The following is a 26914-nucleotide window of genomic DNA, read 5'->3' on the forward strand; positions in this document are numbered from 1 at the left end:
TTTTTCATGGAATACTATCTACCAAACGGCACGTTGGCTTCTTCAATCATAAATGTTTTTCTGTGATTGAGAATGTTTCCAACTTTGGCTAATTTATTTCAATGTATCTCTCTCGGGTTTTGGCATATCATCTTGCAGGTAATTTAGTGATTGGAAGCAAATTCAATTGTTTCCCATTGTTCACCTACCTGATATTGTTTCTACCTTGTATCTCTATATGATTGTACAAAAATAGAAAGTGTATAAAAGATTGACTTCATATTAGCCATATTGTACTGAACTATGCATAATATGAGTGGATTGGAATGATGTATAGATGCAGATCAAGTTACCATCAACTTACCATCAACAACCTTATGCATGAAGGTTATCGGGTCCTGACTGGTCAAAGGGTTGATTTGGGTTATGTTGGTCTTATCAGTTTGACTGACGATCACATCGATAAACTGTTTAAAGTGACATTAGAATAACATTTAATTAAAACAAAATTATAATTTGATGATATGTAGTATATTTTTCTAGCCAATGGACTCGGATTGAGTCTCAACTTGACTAAGTTGAAAATAGAGGCTAAGCCCATCCATGCAATTGGAGGGATTTGGACAGCTGCACGATTCTGCAATCCTAAAGGTTGATGTACATTTAAACCTTGATGGATGGGTCTAATCCAGGTTTCAAATCAATAATTGTTTTCATAAAAATTCAAAGAGCATGGTTGCTGGTGAATTCCAGTAACCATGATATTATTTTGAAAAATCAATAATCCAGGTGTACTCTATTTTGAAAAATCATTCCAACTTCGTTGTCATTGCTTATGTGAATAAATTTGACCATAAAAGGTGACGGATCCTAAAGTCATTGAATATTATTTTAAATTATTTAATTATATGATGTTATTTTATTTTTTTTATTTAAATATATGTAATTTAATTACATGATATTATTTTATTTATGTATATAATTTTATTATTTATAAATTATCTTCTCTTATTCAAAATATAATAAAATTATTTATATAAATAACGTGTATAATTTTATTTATAAATAATAATATGTTTCGATGTAACTAAGTGTTGTTTTATCTTTTATTTAAAGTATCAAATCACATAATGATACGTTGTTGTTTATGTACAATAATAAAGTAAGATCTTATGGGTATAATTTAATATTTGAAACTTTTAAACATATATTGATATTGAGTAGTGTTATGTGTAAAAATAATATACATAATTTTGTATATAATAATAATATATTATTATACGGTTGGATAGTTTTAAATTAGAAATAAAAGAATATCTAATTATATAATAATATATTATTATTTGTATATATAATTTTATTAATTGATATTTTTCAGAAATTGAGTTATAAGCTCATGAGCTAACTTGGCTCACCACCACCAATAAGTCAAATTCAACTCAAGAGCCGAACCGCAAACTAGTCATGTGCAGCTCTACTCAATTTACACCCCTAGACAGACCCTCACGTCGTTTTATGATTAAATGGAGTAAATTTGATCCCACCTAACTCAACTCACTCAGGAGCAAAGACCCAAGAAGTAGTACTGCCAGAAACCAGTCAAAAAAACAGTTACAGAGACTTAAATGAGGCAGAAGCTTTTGGCATCCAACTTTAATTTGGTGACGAGTAGATCTTTAGGGTTAACGCATCAACTTAGACGATGGAGACTTGTCTGTCCATATTGCTTCTTAATATAAATCTTGGTTTCTGTACCCATGCAAAGTCACATCCTTCACCAATGAACCCCTCAAGCAACTCAACTTTCTTTCACTCATTGAATCACCCACAAAATTGACACTTCTATACCTGCCCTCTTTCAGCAAAACCCTGCACCATTTAATACTTGAATTCAATAGCTCTGAAAAAACTGAAAAAAAAAAAGACTTAAAAATTATTTATAAGCAACAACTACTGCTAGGGCTTCACTGCCATGTGGGTTTTCCATCCAATCTCCTTCTTGTTCTCTTCTTGTTTCCGCAGTTTTTGTTAGGTTCTTTCTTTGTTCATGCAACTGAAGAATGATGGGTTCTCCATTGGGAAATCAACTTCTTGATTATCTGCCACTTTTCTGATTTTTTTCATCATCTAAGGTCTTGCATGTGGGAATGAGGCTATGTGGTGCAGCCAAGGATGACTTGCCGATGAAACTTTCATTGTTACCCGTGGATATCGTATCCGCAAGTTTGATTAAAGAGGAGTTTTGATTTGCATAACATTATGTCATGCTTAAATTTGTGACACTAATTAAAACATAATGTGTGTCATCGGCGAGTCATTGTTGGCTATATGACTGTCTCATTCTTTCATGCTAGATTTACGATGATAAATTTGTTAACTTCTATGAGGGTTTCTGTCTTCAGGTCAGTTTCTTTTTGCCGAATCCTCCACAGACTTTCTGGAGGTTTGCATTTCTGTTCTTTTACTAGCTTAAACATGAACATGGCTTAGTTTATGTTGCTAGCTACTTTAATGGCGGTTCATTTTTCAGCTACTGAATCGGAGTTGCCATGTTAATTCTATCAGAATTACATTGTAGGGTCTGCATATGTAAGCTCCCTGCAGTTTGTGGTAATTATTTGCAGACTTGATTCTGGAAATTTTGAAGATTGGTTCTACCTCAGTTTCATGCATCAAGCACCGAAGAATCAAGAACATAATGGTCAGGAAAATTAGAACATAATATTATTCATTTCCCTCAAATCAAATGAAATACGTAGGCCCTGTTCTTAGGAAGAAAGTTTTGAAAGATTTCATAGCTATAAGGTTAAGATTTCATTAGGGGTAAATTTGATCCGAACTAAGCTAAGCTTAAAATCAATTTGAGTTTGAAATAATATTTCATATATTAACAATAAATACAAAAAAAAGGGTATAGAGAGTAATATGTTATTATATAATTAAATAATTTTAAATTTAAGATAAAATAAATAATAAAACTATGTGTACATACTTTAGGTATATAAATATATACACATTTATATGTGCCATTATATGATTGGGTGTTGATGACACATAAGTATGTATAAAATTATGTATGCAAAGTGAATATACATAGTATTATTCTAAAATAAAATCTAATCGCATATAATATATCTGGGTTTGTTCTCATATTTATACTCAAATTATTATAAAGTGAACTTTATAAATTAAAATCAAGCCGAACCCACAAAGAGTTAATGCCAAAACTCATCAATAATGTTTCTTTTTTAATCAAATCTTACGTCAACAAAATCTAGAAAAGATGTTGAGTATGTATGAATATTTTACATCATTTAAGGATAACAACATATAATTGATTAAATAGTATGTCAGCTAATACAATAATAATATTTTACAAGATTCATATTCTTATATTCTTAGTTTAGATTTTTTTCAGGCTTATCAGAACCTTTTTTTAATACATATACTACAAGTATACCCTTTGCTTATCTCTCTCATATAATACTCTATAAATTAGAAAATTGATAACATATCGATCCAGATAAAAAGATTTTTGTCTCCGGACGATAAGAGCTAAAATAGGGCAATTTGAAGCATTATCACCATAAAATACTATAGTACAAGAAAAAAATCCTATAATCTTGATATCATTATTTAATAAAACTATGTGCACTAAAAATTATTGTTAATTTTTGTTTCAATGATTTAGAGAATAAGTTCATGAATGTTTTAGTTCTTAATAGCGAGAGTTAAATTGGAGTATTCCTGGCTAATTGTGCATCTAAAGTATGATTAAGAGTCATTTAATTGCCTCTAATCAGGCAATATTTTCAAGTCAATCAAATTGGATTAATTACAAAATTCCAACAATTAATTGATAATTGGGTAGCGTAACTCTTTAATACTAATCAAATTCAAACATTATTATTTAGTATTATTAGTTTTCAGCCAATTGTTTTTCGTCACGTTGTTTCTCCCTGCGGTGGTATCGTGTCGGAACAGAGGAAGCAGGGCCCACTTGAAAGATTTTTAAGTTCGGTATTTTACTTTTCATCTCATTCAGTCACAACTCTCCACGTGGATTAGTTTGGTCGTGAATCCTTCGGCAGCAACGGCGGCACTGTCTATTCCTTCTTTTCGACTTACGTGGCGGAAATCGACCGCTGACTGAGTAATGGAATCCTGGCCATCGGATGAAGAAGGTTGCCGAGACGGTTTAAATTCTTCTAAAACAGTTGATGCTGCCACGCGTCCCTAATGACAATTTAATGTAATTTTTTATTTTGTGAATATGAAATGACTTATTTGGCATTTCTACAATTTTCCTACTAATTTTAATATGCCTTCACATTGATTTTTCCATATATTTGATCTCAATATATAAAGATAGATGCAAAATTTGCATTATTATTTTTCCTCTCTCAAACTTATTTCATAACAATAATACTTTATGTATTAACAAAATTGATACTAACGGGTACTAATCATATGTCATTATTTAATTTAATAATTTTAAATTATAAATAAAATAAACAATTAAATCACCTAATAATACTTGTTAATATGTATTTTGTTAATACATATACTATTACTCATTTTATAAAATTGAGTTCAACACTATAATCTTCACAAACCCTAAATCTTTGATAATTTTTTCATTCGAACATTTTATATAAAAATAGGAAAAAAGAAAAAGAAAAATTAGGTAAACTTTCGGACATTCTGTTTGATGCCAATTACAAAGACTTGGGTTGCCCACAAAATTGTGGCTAGGATTCTCACTAAATAGAATTTCCTAAAATTTTCTGTGGTCTTAATTGGTAAAAAAGAAACAATATTTTCATATGTTTGGCTCATTCAAGTTTAAAAACAGTGTACAAATTGTGACAACCACAATAAACCCAAACCTAAATTCTTTGAATGAGAACAATCCCATATGCATTCATGTATTTGTGCTTATTTTTTGGCATTGTTTGTTGTCCACTTGGAATCTTATCATCAAAATAGAATTAAAATTCAAAATTTTGGATTCTGGATTGTCATATTTGTCATTTTGTCAAAAAAACACTACAAAAAAACCTAACAAATGAGTTCGATTTTATATTTATATATATATATATATATATATAGATGTCCCTAGAAATAAATATTGTTTGGTTTCACCAACCCGAATTGATTATTTTTGCCCAATTAAATAGTAGTTAACTTTGGTTGACAACTTGACATGGAGAATTTTGAGTCTTCTTTCTGGAACTATATAATATCTCTTGTTCTCCGATTATTTCACATTTCGTAACATTCATTACTTGAATAATTTGTCTTTTATTATTATTTTCACATTTTGACATTAGTAGTGAACAAAATAGAGAATATTTATAATCAATATAACAAATAATTACACTTAAATCAAAATAAAACTGTAAATCTATCAAGTTGCACCCAAAATTTGGGTTATAAGTCAAAATCTATTCACTTTTTTTTTTTTTAACAATAAATGCATTTGCTAATAAATTATTGTCACTTTATAAACTTATTATAATTCTTAGAAGAAATCGTAAAATAGCTTTTCATAAACGAAGTTTAAATTCTTCCTTTCCTCCTACCTTCGCTCACTTATTAAAAGGCCAAGTGTGTGAGTATAGATAAAGTGGATGTCAATTCATCAATTAAAATGCTATTACTCAGGTCATTTTCTCCTTTAATAACTTCTTTGAATTGATATTGTCATTGTCATATGTTTTTCACATTTGATAACTATGTCCTGTTATTAGTCAAAATTTAATAACAATTAAATGAGGTTTAAACAGAGAGCTGAAAGCTTGAAACCACCCATCAAACAGTTTCTTTTTTTTGGTTTTACCTAAGTTGAATGATTCGATTACATTAAATAAGTAAAATCTTAAATTTGATGATCAATATTATAATTATTACATCATTAAATCAAAAGTTTTATTTTGATATCTTCCGAACAAATTTTAAACCCGTAAGCTTTTTGTTATTTGGATGCCCACTTTTGATACTAATGCTATGCCCAAGCCACCCACCAAAGTTGCCTATAAACCACGTTTCCTTTTCTCTCTCTCTGAAAACCAGTTTTTATTTTGGTTGCCGTAAAAACCAGTATTTAGGGAGCCTTGTTCCACATAACACACACTTTTTCCTCTTGACACAAAATAACATTTCTTCAGAGTTCTCACTTTCATCTAAACCTTTTCTTCTTCTCTTTGATATTTTTTTAACAACAACCAATTTGAGATATGGAAAGTTATGATGAACAGATGGAATTGCCTCCAGGGTTCAGATTTCATCCCACTGATGAAGAACTCATATCTCACTACTTGACACCAAAAGTTCTTGACACTTGTTTTATTGCAAGAGCCATTGGTGAGGCTGATTTAAACAAGTGCGAGCCTTGGGATTTGCCCAGTAAGTGAAAAATGTTTTTGTTTTGGAAATTATGTTTCTGTTTTTGTTGTTTCAACGTTTGTGTTTTGTGAATTGAAGGGAGGGCTAAAATGGGTGAAAAAGAATGGTATTTTTTCTGTGTAAAAGACAGAAAATACCCAACTGGATTGAGAACAAATAGAGCAACTAAAGCTGGTTATTGGAAAGCCACAGGCAAAGATAAAGAGATTTACAGAAACAAATCTCTTGTTGGAATGAAGAAAACTTTGGTTTTTTACAAAGGAAGAGCCCCAAAAGGTGAAAAAACCAACTGGGTTATGCATGAATTTAGATTAGAAGGAAAACATTCTGCTTATAATCTTCCCAAAATTGCCAAGGTAACAATAATTCCTGTGTTTAATTTTTTTTTTCCCTCAGTTTTTCTTCCCTTTTTTGTGCTTTATTTTGGCTTGCTTTTGGGCAGAACGAATGGGTGATTTCCAGGGTGCTTCAGAAGAGGCATGGAGGGAAGAAAATGAATATTCAAGGCATGGTGAAATTGGGTTCAATTTTTGGGAACAATTCATGTTCTTCTTCTGCGTTGCCTCTATTGATGGATTCTTCTCACGTGACCTGCTTCTCCGAGCCCATAGAGGAAGAGGAGGACCATAAGATTAAAACTTACAAGGAAGAAGAAGAAGACATGATGGATCCTTACAACACTTCACTTTTAGCTCCTTCTTCTTCCTCCAACCCACACTCCGATATCAACTTCCCAGTTTCAGGCTCGATTTCCGTTGCCCAAACGATGCCAAACTTTCCGAATTTGCAGCACCCGGATTCGATTTTCATGCAAGATCAGTCCATTCTGAAGATGTTGCTTGAAAATCATGAACCAAGCATGAAGACAACAGTTTCAAAAGCAAAGTTTTCTCAGGATTCAGTGGTGTCTAACCATGAAGTTGTTCAGAAATCGTTTCAGGATCATCATCATCCATCAAGTTCTGGTGGACCAGTAGACCTCGATTATCTCTGGAATTATTTAAACTAATCACGCTATCAGAACTCGGAGAGATTTAGAATCTTCTGTGATTATTTGTTGAAAAGTTGTGGTGTTGTGTATAATAGGAATAGTGAATCGAATGCATGTATACAAATTGTTGCTTTGAATCAAAGCATTGGACTATGAAAACATTATTGTGTGGTGTGAGTATAAATTTAAATAAAAACTTTAATGTGTCATTATGTGATTGTATAATTTTGTATTAGATATAAACAGAAATGGAGTTAGCTCAAACTCGAATCCATATTCAGTGAACTCGAGTTGGAGTTCCTGTTTAGGTCGAGTTTGAGGAATACTAATGATTTATCTCTCCAACGTTACTGTTAAAGGTGGATTCAATCCAAATCGAATTGAGGCTAAGGTAGATTCAAGGTTAGATTGACTCTATAATGTCTAGTTTTAGTTTAAATTTGTTTGAGTTGATATACAATATCATTGAAAAATTGCCAACGAGGTGAATAATATTATCGAAATGATGAACAATATTGTTAATGTGATAAATAATCAATAAAACTGAGTGCATAAATAACGATGTGTTATCATATAATTAGTGTTATTTTATCTTTAATTTTTAACTATTAACTCATATGATAACACGGTGTTATTTATGCATAAAATTATGTATATAACAATATTCACATATAATATCTCCAAATGGACAAACAAATTGATCTAAATGCAAGTTGTCAAAGCTAGAGCTCCAGATCGAGATAAACTTGTTTGAATTGAGTAATAGATGTGATTCAAGCCAACTTGGATAAGATCCACTTTATATTTTTGCTCATCTCTTTGATGTTAGTGTTTACTTATTTGGTATTATTGTTCATCCCAATGATGTTACTATTAGTTAGCTTAAGCTCAATGCTCCGAATTCAATCTAAGCTCAAATTGATTCTTGTTCAATTCAATTAGATTTGAATTGATCATTATTTTAAATAAAAAATAAAATATTATTCAATTATATAATAAGATATCAACATTTCTTTTTGCATCCTTAATCAATGATAAGATATACATCAACAGATAGATGGAATTCTCATGCCTTTGATCTCTTCTTGGCATTCAAGTTCTTGGATTGTGATGGCAACTAATATGAGTATTTTTGTGTTGGTGTTAGGCCTGCAAAAGAGCTTAGCCACTCACAAGTACCTCATAACTCTACTTCATTAAAGTCGAACTGAGTTGGAACCTAATATTGGTTAGCTCAGTGAATTTGTGAACTCATAATTTGGTTCGAATACAATATCTATAAGCTCATAAAAGTTTTAAATATTAAATTACACATGTCATTTGTTTAATTTTAAATACAAAAATAGTTTTAAATATATAAATGATAGGGTTAAAAAGTAAATTTTTTTATAAATTAAAGGATTAAAATATATATTCTTTTTAAATCGAGCTTTAATCATTTGTTTTTATTTTGATTTGAATCAACATTTTATCAATTTGATGAGTTTGAACTTAACATATATATATATATATATATATATATATATATATATATAATCGAATCAAAATTAAATCAAACATTACTCAATTCGACTCAACACATTTGCATCCCCCCTATGGCGTCACAACAATTATAAGAAAATAACATGCAAAGAACTCAAATTGATGTGATATTGACTTGTAAACATGCGTATTTGACTATATGCATAAAACGTTACTGATAGTTAGAGGAAGTAAAATTGTCCAAGGACTTTAACTACACCTCCTATTGGATAAGGAACATACTTCGATCTCATCTTTACTTTCTTCTCATTAAAAGTCCTCTTGTTTGGTTGCAGGACCAAAAGCTCTTTCGTTTAGAAAAAGGTAGATGGAGGCTCTCATGTCTTTCTTCTCTATCTATAGATATTTTTTCACGCAAAATTCAATGAAAATATTGTTGGATACGGTGATCCAAATTTAGGAAAAGGTATTGCAAGTGAAGGATGGGGGGTTTCAGTTGCAAATCAAAACAAGCGTTCCAAGTGAAAACGGGTGTCCCAGTAATAGGAACTGGTAGAGGAACAAATGTTCCAGTGATAGAAACGAGTGTTCTATGTAATCTCTAAATTTGGGTATTGTCAAACCATTAAATGAACGACCTCATTTCTGAATTGAATGAGTAAATAATATTGAACCGCAGTTCAACTTTTAGGTCAGGCCAATCCAACTATCATATTGATGTCAGCATAACTCAAGCTAATGTCATGGTGACCTCTTACTGATTTTGTGGGAACTTGAACCAACATTTGGAAAGCCTGTTCAGCTTATTTAAGAATTGGGTATGCCCCTTATACCTGAATTCGCTGAGGTTATATCGGCCCCCATCTATGGGCTTTCAGCCTGAATTTGTTCAGTTATGTATGTGAACTAAAAGCCCAATATATAATCTTGACTCATTATCCATACAAAAATTGAGTTCTATTTTGGGTTGAATTCAAATAAAACCCAATTTAAGATTAATTTAAATTCAAATTAATCATCTTTTTGTCGAGTTTAAATTTGAGCTTCAGAGATTTTTAGCTCTCCAACTAGACTTAAAACAAAATAACATTGTTACCCTTAAGTTTGGTTCAACGAACTCTAAAATATATAATTTTTATTCAAGTTACAGTCGAGCTAAAAAAATATTTAGAATTGACTTAGTTTGTATCTGCGCATACGAATAATTAAATTACAATATTAACGAGTCGTTATACTTGTGGATCCTGTAACATTATAGACGAATAAATATACTCAAAAAATCATCAAGCATTTACGGAATTTTAATAATAAGCACTTGTTTCCTTGGCTGAAAGAGAAGGATATAATTTTAACAGCTCTGGATAAATTAAAATCTTATGCAACTTCAGTGATGCATATACAATTTTTGGGTGCGTTTGGTTAGTGTATTCTTTTATTATTAAAAATGAATTTAAAAATTTATATAAAGATAGGTCCTCTGAAAGGTTATTGATAATAAATTTATTATTATATTTAATAAAATTAATATATATAAATAATTAATATATTTAATTTAGAGTAATAAAAATATATTAATATATTATTCTAACTATTATATGGAAGATTAATGGGTGTGAAATTATTTTTTATATTATTCTTATTTTAAATAAAAAATAGAAGCAATTTTGTTTTAAAAATTTAATAAATAAAGATAAAATAATAACAAAATTAAAATTATTTTAATAATTAAAGTAAAAGGAAGAATTAAATTATGTAATCACAAAAAAAAAAGCATGATAATTCGTTGGATATATTTTCGTCGGTGCTATTGTAATCACCAACAGTAAGCATGACAATTATAGAGTGTTTAGTCAAATCAGAAAGAAATAACTTTCTTTCTTGTCAATTGATCGGGATATAACACGATTAGTCATTGATTTGATGGGATTGAACTATCATATAATCTAATGTTTTCATACACATTTATAGATTAACATCAAACGGCATGGCAACTAGCACCAAAAGTTTCACAGAAAGGGAACTCCACCAACATCTGTTTTATTATGACATAATTGGGCTATACACCAATTCTACTGTAACTCGTTTGGACGAAGGCTCCTAAACATATAGTAAGTTAAACTTGTATTGACAAATAACCAATCCATAATGAATTGGAAAGATATAGTAATGCTATGAATAACCTACTATCGAATGTTAGTAATAACATCGGCAAAAGAACATTCTCTTGGTAAGCTCAACATTGAATTTAGTTTATTTAAATAGTCAAAGAAAAAATTATTATAATCGGAGAAAGAAGAAGAATTGTCGACGAATTAATTTTTCGGTATGACAATCCCAATTTGGTGAGAAGATTCAAACTGAACCAAATTTAAATTCAAATAGTTTGAATTGGATCAATCCATTGCTAATTCCAATAACTTCTTCACATGTAAGTAAGTGTTGGATATGCCAATGTGAATTTAGGAACAAGGGTTTCAAGTTCCAAAACAAGTATTTTAGTATTAAAATAACCGTTTCATCTAAGATATCAAAGTTAAATAATTTTAAATTAAAGATAAAATAATGTTTAATCATATAATGATATGTCGTTTATGTATATAAAAATATATACATATAATATTTCCCATATTTCTTGTTCGGTATCACATATTTTAGTGACCAAATAATTACCACTCATTATTTAGTTCATTTCCTAATTTCTCATGTAAACGCTGGAGTCTTCTTGCTTCAATAGAGTGCAGTTGCTCTATAGAATTCCTCCGTTTTAGGTCTATCCCAACAACTAAATGTCTCATTATAATATTTTATGGTTTTATTTAAGTTATCTACGGTGGATTCAGTATGAGCCAATCCTAACCTAAGGCCGGTTCAAGTTCAAATTAAAGTTATAATATTTGTTTTGAGTTTAAATTTATTCTAACTGTTACATAATCATTATACAGTTATCAACGATATAAATAATATCATTAAATATTATTAATGAGATAAACAGTATTATAAACGAACAAATAAACAGATTTTAAATCAAATTATTAAATTAAAGCTTTAATCTGAAATAGATTCATTCAAACTGAATCATGCCACTCTATAGTGACATTGCATGTTATTTGAATTCAAATTGGATTTCTCCAATTATTTATGATGATTATGTGGACGAATAAACGATCGACAAACGCGATAGAAAGTCATTAAATAGCGCATTAAGACAATGTTGGACCATGCACAACGGTGGAGCTTTCAAGTGACGAAGAAGAATTAAAGGAGGACGTCCCCATTGTCCTCGCCAATTACACCCACTAGCTGTTTGAGTTCTCCTATTAAAATCCTTGCTTTGCTCGTCACTGAAGAAAAAACAAACAATAAATTTTATCTATTTTTTGGGACTTCATTTATTTTATTTGTTTATTTATTTAATAACAATCAGGACCCTTTTCCTTGTCTTTCGATGCTAGAAAGAAATCAATGAAGAGTGAAGAAGCCATAACGAATAGCTAAGAGCCCACCTCAATTAATCTCTGTTGTTCTTGAACCCTTGCTTATTAATTGACCAATTTGCCCGTCTTTAATTGCATAAATTTTAACAACATATTTTCGATATTTAGTTTATATTATAAGGTCACAATCACCGCCATAAAGTGTCACCCTTTCTAGGCAGGGTAAGTTTGATGAACCCCACAACTTGATGATCAATTTTTTTTTCCCAATTTTATTGATGAATTTATTTGAACCCACGAAAAGAAAAAAAATGATAAAAGTAAGGGTAAATTCAATTTAAATCAGGTCTAGGTCAATTCGAGCTTAGATTAAAGATATAATGTAACTTAAGCTCATTTAAGTTCATGCATAGTTTTATCGACAATTACAAATCTAAAAATAATACTTAAAAGGGTTAATGTTGAATAAAAATAATATATAAAAGGATTAATAAGAAATAATGAAATTTAAAAAGGTTACTATAAAAATTTATGAGAACCGATAATTTTTTAAATCCAAAAGTACACTACTAGTTATTGGATAGTTGTCAATAAGATAAATAATATTATTAGATAAATGAACGATATCACTAGTTAAATAAACAATGTTATTAATTGGATGAACAAATAAGTTGATTTCTAGCTACGTTAGAGTCGAGTCATGTTTGGATAGTTAGAAGAAACAATTATGCATCATCAAGATCGACTTATTTGAGTCGAGCTAGTTATGTTTGGATAATTCAATCACCTAATGATACATCATTCTTAGTACCTATTAGTACTATTTTTGTTAATACATATAGTATTATATAAAGGAAGTGAAAGACTATGAAAAATATAATTAATTAGGAAATAAAATTAGCTTCCAATAATTAATATTTAGATTATCAACACAAAACTTTTTTAGTTATAAATAGGGTTAGATAGATTCGAGTTGAATCAAGTTCAACTTAATTTAAATAAAATCAAGCTTGAACTTATCAAACTTGCTTTAAAAATGTTTGAGGTCAAGCTTGAATAGAGTTTTAAGTTCAACTGGGTATTAAAATAATGTTATTTTAATATATTTTATTTAAAATGACGTCATTTTGTATTGAATTTTGTAGATTTATCTATTTGATGAGATGAATGCCTCAAAAGCTTGAGTTTGAGCTCAAAAATATTAAATTTTCAGAGTAAAAATCATTTAAACTAAATTTGTTTTGAATTCATTTAAGCGTGATTTGAATCTAATTTTAGTTTTAGGCTTTACAGTAAGTTATTACAATTCTAGACTTTGTATTATTTTACCAGCTAATTGACTAGCTGGCTGGCTCGATTCAATTTAATGGGATATTTTTAAATTGGGACCAATATATATTTATGCATATGCATGAGACATTTATTAAAATTTAATTATGAAATTAATTATAGAGAGTAATTAAGAGGACCCTTTCTTTACCACAATCATAAAGCTACACGTGTTCATTTCATTTCATATTATATAATTTTATTTACTTGTAAATCTTTATAACTATTAGATAGACATCTTTATTTACTTTTGATAATTTCAAAAGAAAATTTTAAAAGCTTAGTTGCATTAATAAAAATATTTTGATAATTTAATACCTGGAAATATTGTTATCTGTTCAACATATATCACTAAATATAGTCGAGCCCACGGGGATTTTTCTCTTTGATCCTTCCTACTAAGTGGAAACTCTGTAAAAATAATTATATATAACATGTGAAAAAGGGCGAATAAATTAATTGCTTGTCCGGTAATTTTAATATTTATTTATTTATTTATTTATATATCAGTAAGTAATTCGCCGAAAGGGAAATCTTAATTAATTACTATTTATGAGAATTTAATTTACTTTTAGTAGATTACCACAAGTCAAAATCCAGCTGATCCAAAAACATGCTTAAAAAATATTAGGTCTGCCTAGATTTATAATTCATTCAATTTAAATTTTTCTTTGAGTCAACAATTGAGAGCTTTTAGGTCAAGCAAATTAATTATTCTACATATTTAAATTACTTCTGAGATGTTTATATATGAAACGAAAATTTTTTATCATCTGAAATGGACTAAGATACCCTTATTGGGTCAAGTTGCTGGTAAGCAACTGTCGACTTGTTGCTTAGGTTCATAATTTGATTTTTTATTATCTTAAACGGACTAAAATACCCTTATAGAGTCAAGTTACTGGTAAGCAAGCAATGACTTGTAGGTCAAGTTCATGACTCACATTTGTTGAAGACCAAATTGTAAAGATTTTTTTCTCATGAATTCCATAGTCTTGGTGGAGATCCTTTTAACTTGATTGGAGAATGAATTTAATTATTAGTCTTGTAAAAAACGTTCATACTAAATAATTTTCTTTGGGATTATGTATATGTTAAAGAAAATTTTCATTTTCATAAATATATATATATTTATTTATTTATATGAGAACAATGATTTATTTAGTCAAACCTTCATACTTTTAACATAGTTAAGTTGTTTTATAAAATTTTATAATTGTTAAGACTTAAATTATAATTTTATTTAGTTAAATATTATTTTATTATTTATTTAATCTATCGTCTTATAAAATTGATCAAGTTGGAAGGGCTTAATCAGAATTGGGCTACTAACATATATACTGCACATACTACTACTATACAAAAATTTTGTTTAATTAAATATTATTTTAATGTTTGTTTAATCTGTCACTGATTTGACAAGTCAAGTCTTGAAGTGGTTTCCTGATTAGATTAATGTCTTGTTTAGTTCTGAAAACATTGCAATACATAGAAATTGATTTTCCTCCAAAATCAAATCACTTAATCCATTTTTAGTAATAAATATTTTTAGGGATTTCACATTTGATTGACAATTTTCTTGAACTACTTTATTTCTGGTCTAGGATGAAGAAAAATTAAAATTACAAAGTACTTGCATATTAATGTAAATTGGCTAAAAGACTTGTTTCCAACTTATTAAAAGTATAGTAAAATTTTAAAGTTTTATTCTTTAATTTTTAAAAATTTAAATATTTATCTATAAGACAATTTTTTTTTTAATTTTAGTTAGGATTAGAAATAAAATTATTATTTAATAAAAAATTTTAAAAACAAAACTTTTATCACGTTTCTTCTCTCAATTTAAAAATTTTACAATTCCTCCTCCCCAAATTTTCCTTCAAAGTTTAAAAAGTGGCATTTTCCTCCTAAGAGTTTTTCTTTTTTTCTCTAGCGATAATCCACTGTCTCCGACTATCAACCGTTCCCTCTCTTGCCTTATCTCTTCCTCTTAGTCTCTCTCCCTTTCCTTTCCAACCACAAATCAATGAAAATCGTTTGAAAATCTAGATAAAAATCATCTGGAAATCCAAACTATTCATTTGGACATCGTCATCCAAACGAAGAGATCTCTCCGTATGGATTTCCAGACAACTTTTGTCAATATGTGGCTAGAGAAGAAAGGAAGAGAGACCGGGAGGGAGAGATAAGATGAGAGGGAGGACGACCAACGACCGAAGACTATGGATCGTCGCTAGAGAAAAGAGGTAAAAAAACCTTAGAGGCAAATTGTCATTTTTCAAACTTTGGGTGAGAGGAATTGTGAGTTTTTAAAATCAAGGTGAAAAATGTGATAAAACTTTAATTTTTTTAGTAAATAATGGTTTTAATCTTAACTCTAATTGAAAATTTTAATCAAAATTGTCTTATAGGTGAGTATTTGAGATTTTGAAAGTTGAAGGGTGGGACTTTAGATTTCATTATAGCTAGGGTGAGAACAAGTTTGGCTAGGCTGATTTAACTTATACTCTGATCAAATAATTGAATTCCATTTTATTTTTGGCCTCTATCCTCTCAGCCCATCTCCTTATTTATGAGCACAACCCTTCTCCTTCGCCTTCTTTCTCCATAGCCACTGCCACTTTCATCAGGAAGAAGCTAAGAAGATATCAACAACAAACACTTCTGTTTTCCCCTCTTCAACTTCCTCTTCCTGGTTCTTATATGGGTCGGTCACCCTGCTGTGACAAAGTCGGCTTAAAGAAAGGTCCATGGACTCCTGAAGAAGACCAAAAACTCTTAGCTTATATTGAAGAGCACGGCCATGGCAGTTGGCGTGCCTTGCCTGCTAAAGCAGGTGATGATAGATTGTCGTCAACTAATGAATCAATAATCAGCTCCAAATCTTCATTTCCTTTAGCTCCGTAAATGTTATCGTTTTTGCTCAATCGTTTTACAGGTCTTCAAAGATGTGGGAAAAGTTGCAGGCTTCGATGGACTAATTATCTTCGACCTGATATCAAGCGAGGAAAATTCAGTTTACAAGAAGAACAGACCATCATTCAACTCCATGCCCTACTAGGGAACAGGCAAAAAAACAAAATTTCTTTCATTTGTGAATTGTTTTCCTCATGATTTTGATCCTTGCATTGAAAATTTCTAGGGTTTTTCAGGTGGTCGGCTATAGCGACTCACTTGCCGAAGAGAACAGATAACGAGATCAAGAATTACTGGAACACCCATCTCAAGAAACGGCTGACGAAAATGGGGATTGATCCTGTCACCCACAAGCCAAAAAACGACGCTCTTCTTTCGAGCGACGGTCAATCGAAGAATGCTGCCAATTTGAACCACATGGCGCAGTGGGAAAGCGCCCGACTGGAAGCTGAAGCGAGGCTGGTTCGAGAGTCAAAACTCCGTTCACATTCTTTTTACCCTTCTGCTGCTTCCACTTCAGCTTCAGCTTTGAACAAAACCGCGGCTTATGCTGCTGGTTCGACTTCAATCGGTCATGGCGGCGGCGTTGATTTAGAGTCTCCGACTTCAACGCTCAGTTTCTCTGAGAATAATAATAACAATAAAGTAGCCGCGGCTAGTGGGATTGGAATCAATTCGTTGAACATGATCGAGTTCGTTGGCTCTTCTGGATCATCCCCCCATCATCATCAGAATCAGAGTGGAGGATTGATTAAAGAAGAAGATGATCAAGTACAAGATTGGAAATACAAAGAGGGAATTGAAAATTCTTTGTCTTTTACTTCAAGTATTCATCCTGACATGACACTTCCAATGGAGAATCCATGGACTCCTGAGTCTTCGAGGACAAATAATGGCACTGCCAATATGGAGGAAAATTTCACCAATCTTCTGCTTAATGACTCTATCGACGATGGCGGCCGGAGTCTGTCGGATAGTTGCAAAGATTCCGAGAATAGTGGCGGCGCTTGCGGCGGTGGAAGTGATAGTGGTAGTGACTATTATCAAGACAATAATAACTATTGGAACAACATTCTGAATTTGGTGAATTCTTCTCCATCTGACTCCCCTATGTTCTGATGATAATAATAAAAATAATAATTTCATCAAGACTCCTCAGTAATTAATTTGTTTCCTCCATTGTTGAACATTATTATTATTATTTTTAGATCACAGCAATTGGGAATTTCAATTTCATTAATGTTTTGTGTCAAGAACATCATGAATATCAAGTTTTAATATGTTGCTATTTCTCCCTTAATAGTTTAGACAATATGTTACATTTTAGTGATCAATTGCGTGGTATTGCATACATGAAATCAATAGCTGATTTTATTTTCTATAATTTTGTCTTTGGTATGATGGCTGCGAACATAGTCAACTTGGACTCGTATCCATATTTAGATACAACAAGCCAAACTTAAGTTGAAACTTTGGCTCAACTGGAGTTTAGAGATTTGTCAATGATTCTTTATTCAAACTCTTTTTATCTGATAATTCTTTTCTTTCTTGTGATTCATGTTTAGTGATTTTTCTTCATTTTTGTCTTTGTTAATTCTTTTTTTATAACTTGTCGTATCATTTGATATTACTATTCATCATACGAATCAATTCAAACTCAAACTCGAACGTGTTATTCCAAATTCAAATCAAGCTTAACCTTATCTTTATTAAAGCTTAGTTTGAATCCACCGTTTCATCTCATTTAATTCAAAATGGTCAAATATTGAATGATATACATTTTATTTTATATGAGAGTATTTTTCTTTAATATTCAATAAGGCTTTAATTATATATAATATTATAAGTGTGTGTGTGTGAAGTGAAGATGCCCCAGTAGGAGATGTATTTATGACAGACTTTATTGTTGTTGGTTTCATGTCACATTCTGCTCACATTTAATAATTGATAAAAATTTTTAAATTTCGTGAATTACGACTTTACATTATCCATATCTTGTCTGTAATACTAGAGAAATTTTTAAATTGAATTTTTTTTGAGACACTTTTGATTTTGAATTTATGTTTGACCCAAACAAGCCATTTTTCACATTGGCGCTTTAATTTGATGATTAAGATTGAGTTTGAGAGTTCATAATATCACTATTTTAGTGCTCTTTTATATCATTCTTTCTTTTTTCAATATATTTTTTTTAGACAATTCTTATTTTCTTATTTTCAATTACTTCTCTTATGATTCTTATTTCTCCTTTTTATGTCATTTTAAACTCAAACTTTAATTGATTAATCTAAATTCAAATCGAATATGATCTTAAACTTATTTGAGTTAGAAACACCTTATAGCACCAAGGAATGGAGTTAAGTTGTACAAAATAAACACATAAATAAACGAAGGTTGGATTGCCCATGTCGATTCTTCATTCTTCTCTTACACGGATATATTATAAAATAAACAAAGGTTGTATGGATTGTTAGAGAGTGATAAAGATGAATCATCTTCGTCAGAGACCAAAACATCAGAGAAAGGGAAAAAGGGTAAGACAGTTATTGGAGGGAGAAAGAGTCAAAGAAAAATGGTCGAGAAATGAAAAACTTAAGAGGGAAAAAATGTAATTTTTTAAAATTTAATTTTGAGGGAGACTAATTGTTAATTTTCTAAACCTATGAGAGAAATTAATAATATTTTATTATTTTAAATATATTTTTAATTAAATAATAATTTTACCCTTAGAACTAATTATTTATATTAATTTTAACACCCTATAGGTGGAAATTTGGAGTTTGAATATTTAACAGGTATCAATTTGAGTTTACAATAAACCTTGAGTGGGAATATTCTTTTAGGCTTAGGGGGCGTTTGGTTTGGGTAATGTTTGATTACTAAAATAGAAAGATTACCTTGAAGATAGATTACTTAGAAGATTACTGGGTATAAATGATTACTATGTTTGATAAAATTTGATAGGTATAAATAATTATTGTGTTTGGTTAAAGGTAATAAAAGATTACTAGTAAATTATTTTACTTAAATGCCCTTGAATATAATTATTTTTAAATATTTTTTATATTATTTGTCATATTAATTAAAAATAAATTTATTTTTATCTCAAAAAATAAATAAATAATAATTTTTCTATAATAAACTCAAGATTACCTCAGTAATCTTTAAATACCTAAGGTGAAGGAGGTAATTAGATTACCACCTATATTACCTGTCACGTCAGCATTGGTAATAGAAGATTACTGTAATCTTTTATTACTGACAAACCAAACAAAAGAATAAAAGATAGATTACCAAGGTAATCATAAAATCTCCTAACCAAACGCACCCTTAATGTTATGATAATATTTTGTTCAATTGACTTTGAAATAAAAGGAATTTGTTTATATAATAAAGTCGGTAGATAATTATAAATTCAATTAGTACTCTTATTATGGACCAAAGAGAGATTGTGACCAAGTAAGATTATTTGGCCACTGCATAATTCTATTCTCTTGTATTTGTACATGCCTTGCTCAGTAGAGATTCCCCCACCATTTTTATTACAAGTGCTTTGATTCTGAGTTTTATATTAACTAATCTAACAATTTATCGTAAAGGGTTACTTTCTTCAACATAAACATATTAGAAAACGTTAGTTTATATATTCAAGTCTATTTATGAGATTTCACATCTTAACCAATTATTATATTTATAGCGGATAATTTAATATGAAATATTAAACACCATTTGATCCTAATTTATGTGAAATTACTATCCGAAAAGGTCTTATATTCAATGTTTAAACTCTTTGGTATTTATACATACCAAAATGAAGCCTAAAGTGTGTCCTATAGGCAACCGTCCAAAATAAATTCATTGAAATAATCTTTTTTTTTTTAAAAAAAAAAAAGCATATTCTCCTTATCTCTTAGTCGGTTTCTTTCTATAGCTTAATTTGACAGATATATTAATAAATTATGATCATAGCGACATTGTTGAGTGGTCTATATTGCAATAAACATGACCCTTCGAATGCTAATAAATTCATGTGTTGGACTGTGAAATGTGCTTAGATATCTTTGGTAGATTAAGATACATTTGATTTTGGATCTTATAAATTATTGCATGTGCCTATCCTAAAACCTAATTGTGTCAACAAATTTCATATGAGGCAATCTTTTATACATACACACATACATACATACATACACACACAAGTATATACACTCAATTTTCATATACGTACATGCACCTTGCTTCTTAATAAATTAATTTTCTTGACCACCGAAACATGACAACATGACATTTTGAGGCAAAGGGTTTTCATTAAATACATTTTTCAATATTTTTTATGACAAAGAAATTCTACTTAGATCGGACTATTCTTTTGGGATTAAACCGATGATATTAAACATATAAAAATCTTGAGTTCAATGACTAGTCTGATAACCATTATATTAGATAAGACAAAAGTTTAATTTTAATATATTATCGATAGAATATTCAATGAAATAAAACTGCTCTTACATAGATAAAACAATTGGTTAAAATGTAGAATCTAAAGTGTCAATTTAGAGAATATATGTTTGACTCTACACTCTTGTAAATAGATTTGAATACTTGTTAATGTCTTCTAATATACTTATATTGATGTGAAAGACTCTGATGATGAGTTGTTAAGTTGTTCTCTCCGAAGTTTACTAGTTTGGGTGGTCGGGTCTTTCCAAAAAACTATAAAAAAAATTATAATATTTTTTGTAATGAACATACTCAAATGCTTAAGATTATGCTAATTAAAATAAAAATAAAACGTGTATAAGTCAGGACCATTGAAGATTTACTTTTGGGTCCAACAAAAAGATAGCTTTAATTTTTGCCTGTAGCACATCAGCCATCTCATGCAGAAGAAGCAAACTAGTAATTTTCTGACACTCACAATGACCATTTAATTTCATACTTTTGATCCATTGAGATCTGTTGCATTCAATTTCCAGTGACAAAAACAAAGAATATTTTTTAAATTTATAAATAATATGGAATATAAATATACCAAATTAAATGAACAGCTTGCAGATCCTCCATGTATCCAGTTCAAAATAAAATCCATAAATATTTTCCACATGGTATAGTATAGAAATAGAAGCACAGGCAATGGATCGTTCAATAAAAAAATAAAATAATTATCGGTAGATATTCAACTAATTTATTTACAATTTTGTTTTGAGATGAAATATTCTGTATGAGATGAATAATTAATTCAGTTTATAAATATACTTATATAAGAAATTTATTATTTTTCAATAGGTTGGTATACGTAATTAAAATATCATTTAGTAATATTTTATGTATCAACAATAAATATAAATATGGATATAACACTAATGTATCATTATATTATGAAATGTTTTTAAATAAAAGATAAAATAATATCTTATCCGTGACACATCAATGTTTATATTTGTATTTATATTCATTATTAATGTATATAATATTACTTGACTCCATTGCTTAGACATAAGGGTGTATATGAATCAAATCGAGCCAGATATCCCCTAACTCAAATTTGATTCGAATGAAAAATATGTTAATTGGAGTTCAACGAGTCAAAATTAAGAGTAGCATAAATTCGATTCGAATTAAAAATTATTTGACTATATTCATGTTTAGCTTAAGTTCATAGTTCGAATTTGTGACTTGAGTTTACAACTCAGACAAATTTATATTGTTTTACCCATAATGAATAAAATAACGTTATTTTAATAATTGTTTGACATAATTCAAATTGAGCCACTAATCTAATTCCAACTAAATTGAACCACTCTTTAGCTCACAAACTAGATCGAGTTGAACTCTCTTGATCTTGAATTTTGTTCTATTTTAAAAAAATGAGCTAACCCTTTCCACTTGAATTCAACTTGAATCTAAGCTAAATGAATTTGAATTAAACAAAGTAAAATCAACTTTTGAGATCGAACCAACTTGGTTTGAGTCCGATCTTAAGACAATATAATTAAAGTTTTTAAGTTTAAGGTAATATTACTTTATTTTGTTAAATAATACAAGATTTCAATAATATATTATTATTAATGGTGATGTAACAAGTAATATAAAGAATAATATAGTTATCAACTCCACATTAAGTATTAAAAGATTATAAATATAATATTGATCTTATTACAATTATATTTTTACTTATTAATTATTTATATAAAAAATACCAACATTTTAATTAATATAACAAGTAATATGAAAAATATTTTAAAATAATTATACCCAAAAACATATTTAAATAAAATAATATTTTTTTTATTTTTTTATTACATCTAATCTTATTTATATTTATAAAAATTTTTTAAATATAATAATAATTTATACCTATTAATTTTTTTAAATAATTTATTTTTATAATATTTTTTAATTTTTGGTAATATTACACCAGCAAAAAGCACCTTAAATGTCCAAGATTGATAATAACCTAATAATTAATGTAATTGGGGAACAGCTGCCTATTTTTGGCTCGTTTTGTTAAATGTTATGAAATTGAAGGATAGAGACAGTCTCTTATGTAGGAGAATAGTAAGTGGTTGAGAAAAATATTAATTATTTCTTGAAATATCGAGTCTTAACTTAATTAATATAATTGTTCATGGCAAGGTTGGTACAAAGTTTCTACTTTGATGAAATAAAATAGCAAAATATTTCAAATATACGATGCATATAGATATTAATTACGTCCATAAATTGGTTAGCTGCCTCAAAATTATAATTATTATGGGCCCAAACAGACTATTTCTCATATAAGTTTTAGCCAAATCTCAAAAACATATATATAATATTTTAAAAACTGAAATACTCATTTATATACTAATTTTTATTAAAATTTTCACTTATAAGTAGGAGTAAAATTTATTTTACCTTTTACATTAAAAATATATAATTTAAATTATTTCCCCTCCAAGATTTTGAAAAATGATATTTTAACTCAGCCTCTTAACTTTTAAAAAATAACATTTTACCCTCATAAACCTTTAGGTTTTCTTCTCTCCAACAACAATGATGGCAACGATAATGACTATCATTCTCCTCATTTCTCTATCTACCATTGTTGACGATATCTCACGACGGACGAAGAAGCACCAACGTGACGAATCAAAGATGAAGAAGTTATCATCACGTTTTTCTCCCTTCTCCCTCGGATCTGTCACATTTTTCATTGAATTAACTATAGACGAAAGCTTCTGTTGTACTATTCATCTTCGTCTAAAACTAAATCAACTAAAAATGAAGCTAATGCTGCTTCGTCGCTCTAGTGCTAGAGAAGTCGAATTCTTTCATCTTAAATTCGTCAAGTCGATGCTTCTTCATCTGTTGTGGGACGTCATCAATGGTGGTTGAGAGAGAATGGTGGTAGTTGTTTTCTCCACTGTCGTTGCTATTGTTGGAGAGAAGAAAATCTATAAATTTGTGGGGGTGAAATATGACTTTTTCAAAGTTGAGAGGCTGGGTTGAAATGTAACATTTCAAAAACTAGGGGGAAAATGATATAAATTATATATTTTTAATATAAAAGGTAAAATAACAATTTTATCCTTACTTATAACTGAAAATTTTAACAAAAGTTAATATATAAGTGAGTGTTTTTTGTTTTAAACTATCGTAAGTATGTTTTTTAAATTGGGCTAAAACTTGGGTGAAAAATAATTCTTTGCCCCTTATTATTGGACATATATATTCTAAGGTGACAACACACAATTATTGAAATGTCACTTTTATTATAATTAATCGAGTAAATTATTATTTTCCATCCAAAAATTTGGAAAATTCACAAATTATCATGAGTTAAATAAATAAATTGTCAGATTGAAACGTAGGTTGATGTGATTCAAGTTGAATCTAATTAGATTACAACTTCACAAATGTAATTCAGGTTGAATAACTACTGAAAAGATGTCTTCAAATAGCCTAAATCACAATCAAAGTGCAATTTTGTTGGGTGCACCTTTCTTGGTGTGACTCCAACCAAATCAACATTTTTCGAATGTGATTGACTTGAATCACACCTAAAGGTGTTATTACAACTATTAGATTTGTACCATACAATCGGCAATCCGGCCAAATTACACCTCTCTTGATGTGATCTTTTATAAATCATCACACCTGATTTGATATGATCTAATATTAGTTAATCTTTTTTAAAATTTTGAAATAATAAGAAACTACCATGAGTTTTTTTCTTTTAATGGAATGGATGAGCACATGGATACCTTCTAATTTTGTTAAATCCATTGATGCCGAGCCGTTGTTTCTCAATGAAAGCAATTGAGAAATTTCCATGAAGAAACAGCTAGCTAGATTTGAAGGGAAATCCAAAATTAGAAATTGTTTGCTACCAAATAAGGTGAAAGTTTAACTAAAGAGCATTATTTTTCCACGTAAATATAAATTGAGCCTCAACAATGTCTACCTCTATAATTGTCCCTCTATAATGAAAGCTGCAATCAAGGGCATCGCATTCTTATAACGATGATTTACCGACGAGATTATGGGTTTTCATGCAACTGAAAACACTTCAGACTTGTCGAGAAACGATTATCGTTGAGACGATATGCCGACACAATAAGAGGCTGTTGGCTTGCATCATTCGTCTTATAGAGACATGCACACCAAAACTATGTTCAGGAAACCGGTGGAAGTCTTATTATTATATTTTTTTGAAACTGAAAACTGTTTAAATTAGTTATACAGATAAATTTAAAGGTATAATAAATGAAACTATAATTATTATTTCGAATAAGTTATAATTTCGTAAATATAATAAAAACTCAAATAAAAGTCTCTTTGATACATAACAATTTTTCTTGTAATCATATTGTTGGTGTTGAAGTTTACATTTTTTATTTGTGGTTTATATAAGAAATCGTACCTTATCACTGCTCGTTAATCACCCTGCGAATTTTGATTATGCCTGCATAACAGATGTCATACAAGCTAATTATGTGATATTTATCTAAATAAATATAAGACTGTGTTCGTCTTAATAAAAAGATAAAAATAGAAAGTAAACTATTAAAGTTCGCGTAAAATGACCTAAAAGGAAGAAAGCTAGGATATCTATATAGTCTAATAGGGTAGAGAAAAATGTGAGAATACGCTGAAACAGTTGCAATTCTGTTGACGATTTGATAGTTTGATGGGAAAGAAAATGAGAACAAAATTAATAACCCACAAGGAAAATGTATATAAATTTGAAGTCAATCCATCTGAGTGAGAAAACAAAAGGGTTTAATTAAACTGTAATTTTCCTATTAAATGAGAGGGATAATGGAGCCAGCTGTGTTGAAAATGGTGGATCTACGGCAGAAGAAATATTGAAATTTTCGTCCACTGGAACAACACGACACAACGAACAAGACAACACATCCATGTATAATCTATTATCTTCTATCTCTTTTTCTTTCTCTTCTCGTTTTTGCGTACAATATGAACATTTATTTCTCAAGATAACGCTCACATGGGTCATAAATTACCTCGACTGCAGCCAACTGCCCTTATTTAATGACCTCCTCCTCTCTATCTCTCTTCCCAGTTAAACATCCATGTTCATTTGATCCATATTTCTCATTCATTTTATAATACTAGTAAATCCTAAAGGACGTGCTTCCTTCCTCAATGTTTAAATCCTAAATAAACTGTTAGATGTTGTAACCCAAATTCTAGAACAGACGTTCCAGGTTGAAAACCGGGTGTTCTTGAACAAATGTTCCAGTGCAGTGAACGAGCCTTTAACCAAAAAAATTTCAATTTTTTTTCTAAGAAATCTCTAGAGGAACAGTCTCATTTCTAGTTTGAACGCTTTGACTTAAAGTTCTTGAAAGGGTGTCCCGTTGAATGAGACGTTTGTTCCTTCACAGGTGTAAATTTATTCTTTTCGCAGATTGCATTAAGGTTTTAAGAAAGGCTCAAGTAAGTGATTAGGGGTTTCAGTCCTTTGTATTCTCCTTGTAATTAGACTCTAATATTACTAATTTCTCTATACTCAGCAGTGGTTTTGTCGCATTTTGGATTTTCACGTAAATTCTTTGTAATCCTTTACTTTCGTATTGTTTGTAGTTTGTTTGCTTCCATTATTTGTTTCTTTAGTTTCCGTATAGTAATAATAATAATATAATAGCTGTAGTGTATGGGGAGCTAGGGATATAGTATACGTTCCTTCGTGTCCATAAAACTGGATGAATAATAATGGAGTTAGGGTTTATTGCAAAGTCTGCAACTGCAACTTTTGTACGAGTTTGTTCATCAATGGTGGACTGGTATCTTATCTGAAATTTAATATCTATGTATTGTAATAAATGTTAATTCCATAAGGGTCTTTTTTGGCTGGGAGATTTAAAAA

General features: G+C 29.6%; 2 protein-coding genes across 2 annotated transcripts; both read left to right on the forward strand.

The window, feature by feature from the left end:
* The first annotated feature begins 6046 nt into the window (after positions 1-6046).
* On the forward strand, positions 6047-7600 carry LOC123225447 (NAC domain-containing protein 100-like). Its single transcript, XM_044649391.1, has 3 exons — positions 6047-6387; positions 6466-6743; positions 6830-7600. Exons 1-3 carry the CDS (start codon positions 6219-6221, stop codon positions 7394-7396), a joined length of 1014 nt encoding a protein of 337 aa, XP_044505326.1. The 5' UTR covers positions 6047-6218; the 3' UTR covers positions 7397-7600.
* Positions 7601-16159: 8559 nt separating this feature from the next.
* LOC123225074 (transcription factor MYB106-like) lies at positions 16160-17827 on the forward strand. Its single transcript, XM_044648926.1, has 3 exons — positions 16160-16459; positions 16562-16691; positions 16776-17827. The coding sequence occupies exons 1-3, from the start codon at positions 16327-16329 to the stop codon at positions 17656-17658; spliced, it is 1146 nt and encodes a 381-aa protein (XP_044504861.1). The 5' UTR covers positions 16160-16326; the 3' UTR covers positions 17659-17827.
* Positions 17828-26914: the final 9087 nt, after the last annotated feature.

The sequence above is a fragment of the Mangifera indica genome, chromosome 9, assembly GCF_011075055.1.
Source record: "Mangifera indica cultivar Alphonso chromosome 9, CATAS_Mindica_2.1, whole genome shotgun sequence".
Lineage (NCBI taxonomy): Eukaryota > Viridiplantae > Streptophyta > Magnoliopsida > Sapindales > Anacardiaceae > Mangifera > Mangifera indica.

Excerpts from the sequence above, each read along its gene's own strand:
- LOC123225447 (XM_044649391.1), top strand. The coding sequence starts at position 6,219 with ATGGAAAGTTATGATGAACAGATGGAATTGCCTCCAGGGTTCAGATTT. Across the intron at positions 6,388-6,465 it reads CGAGCCTTGGGATTTGCCCA|GGAGGGCTAAAATGGGTGAA; the intron begins GTAAGTGAAAAA and ends TGTGAATTGAAG. Across the intron at positions 6,744-6,829 it reads ATCTTCCCAAAATTGCCAAG|AACGAATGGGTGATTTCCAG; the intron begins GTAACAATAATT and ends GCTTTTGGGCAG.
- LOC123225074 (XM_044648926.1), top strand. The coding sequence starts at position 16,327 with ATGGGTCGGTCACCCTGCTGTGACAAAGTCGGCTTAAAGAAAGGTCCA. Across the intron at positions 16,460-16,561 it reads TGCCTTGCCTGCTAAAGCAG|GTCTTCAAAGATGTGGGAAA; the intron begins GTGATGATAGAT and ends ATCGTTTTACAG. Across the intron at positions 16,692-16,775 it reads CATGCCCTACTAGGGAACAG|GTGGTCGGCTATAGCGACTC; the intron begins GCAAAAAAACAA and ends AGGGTTTTTCAG.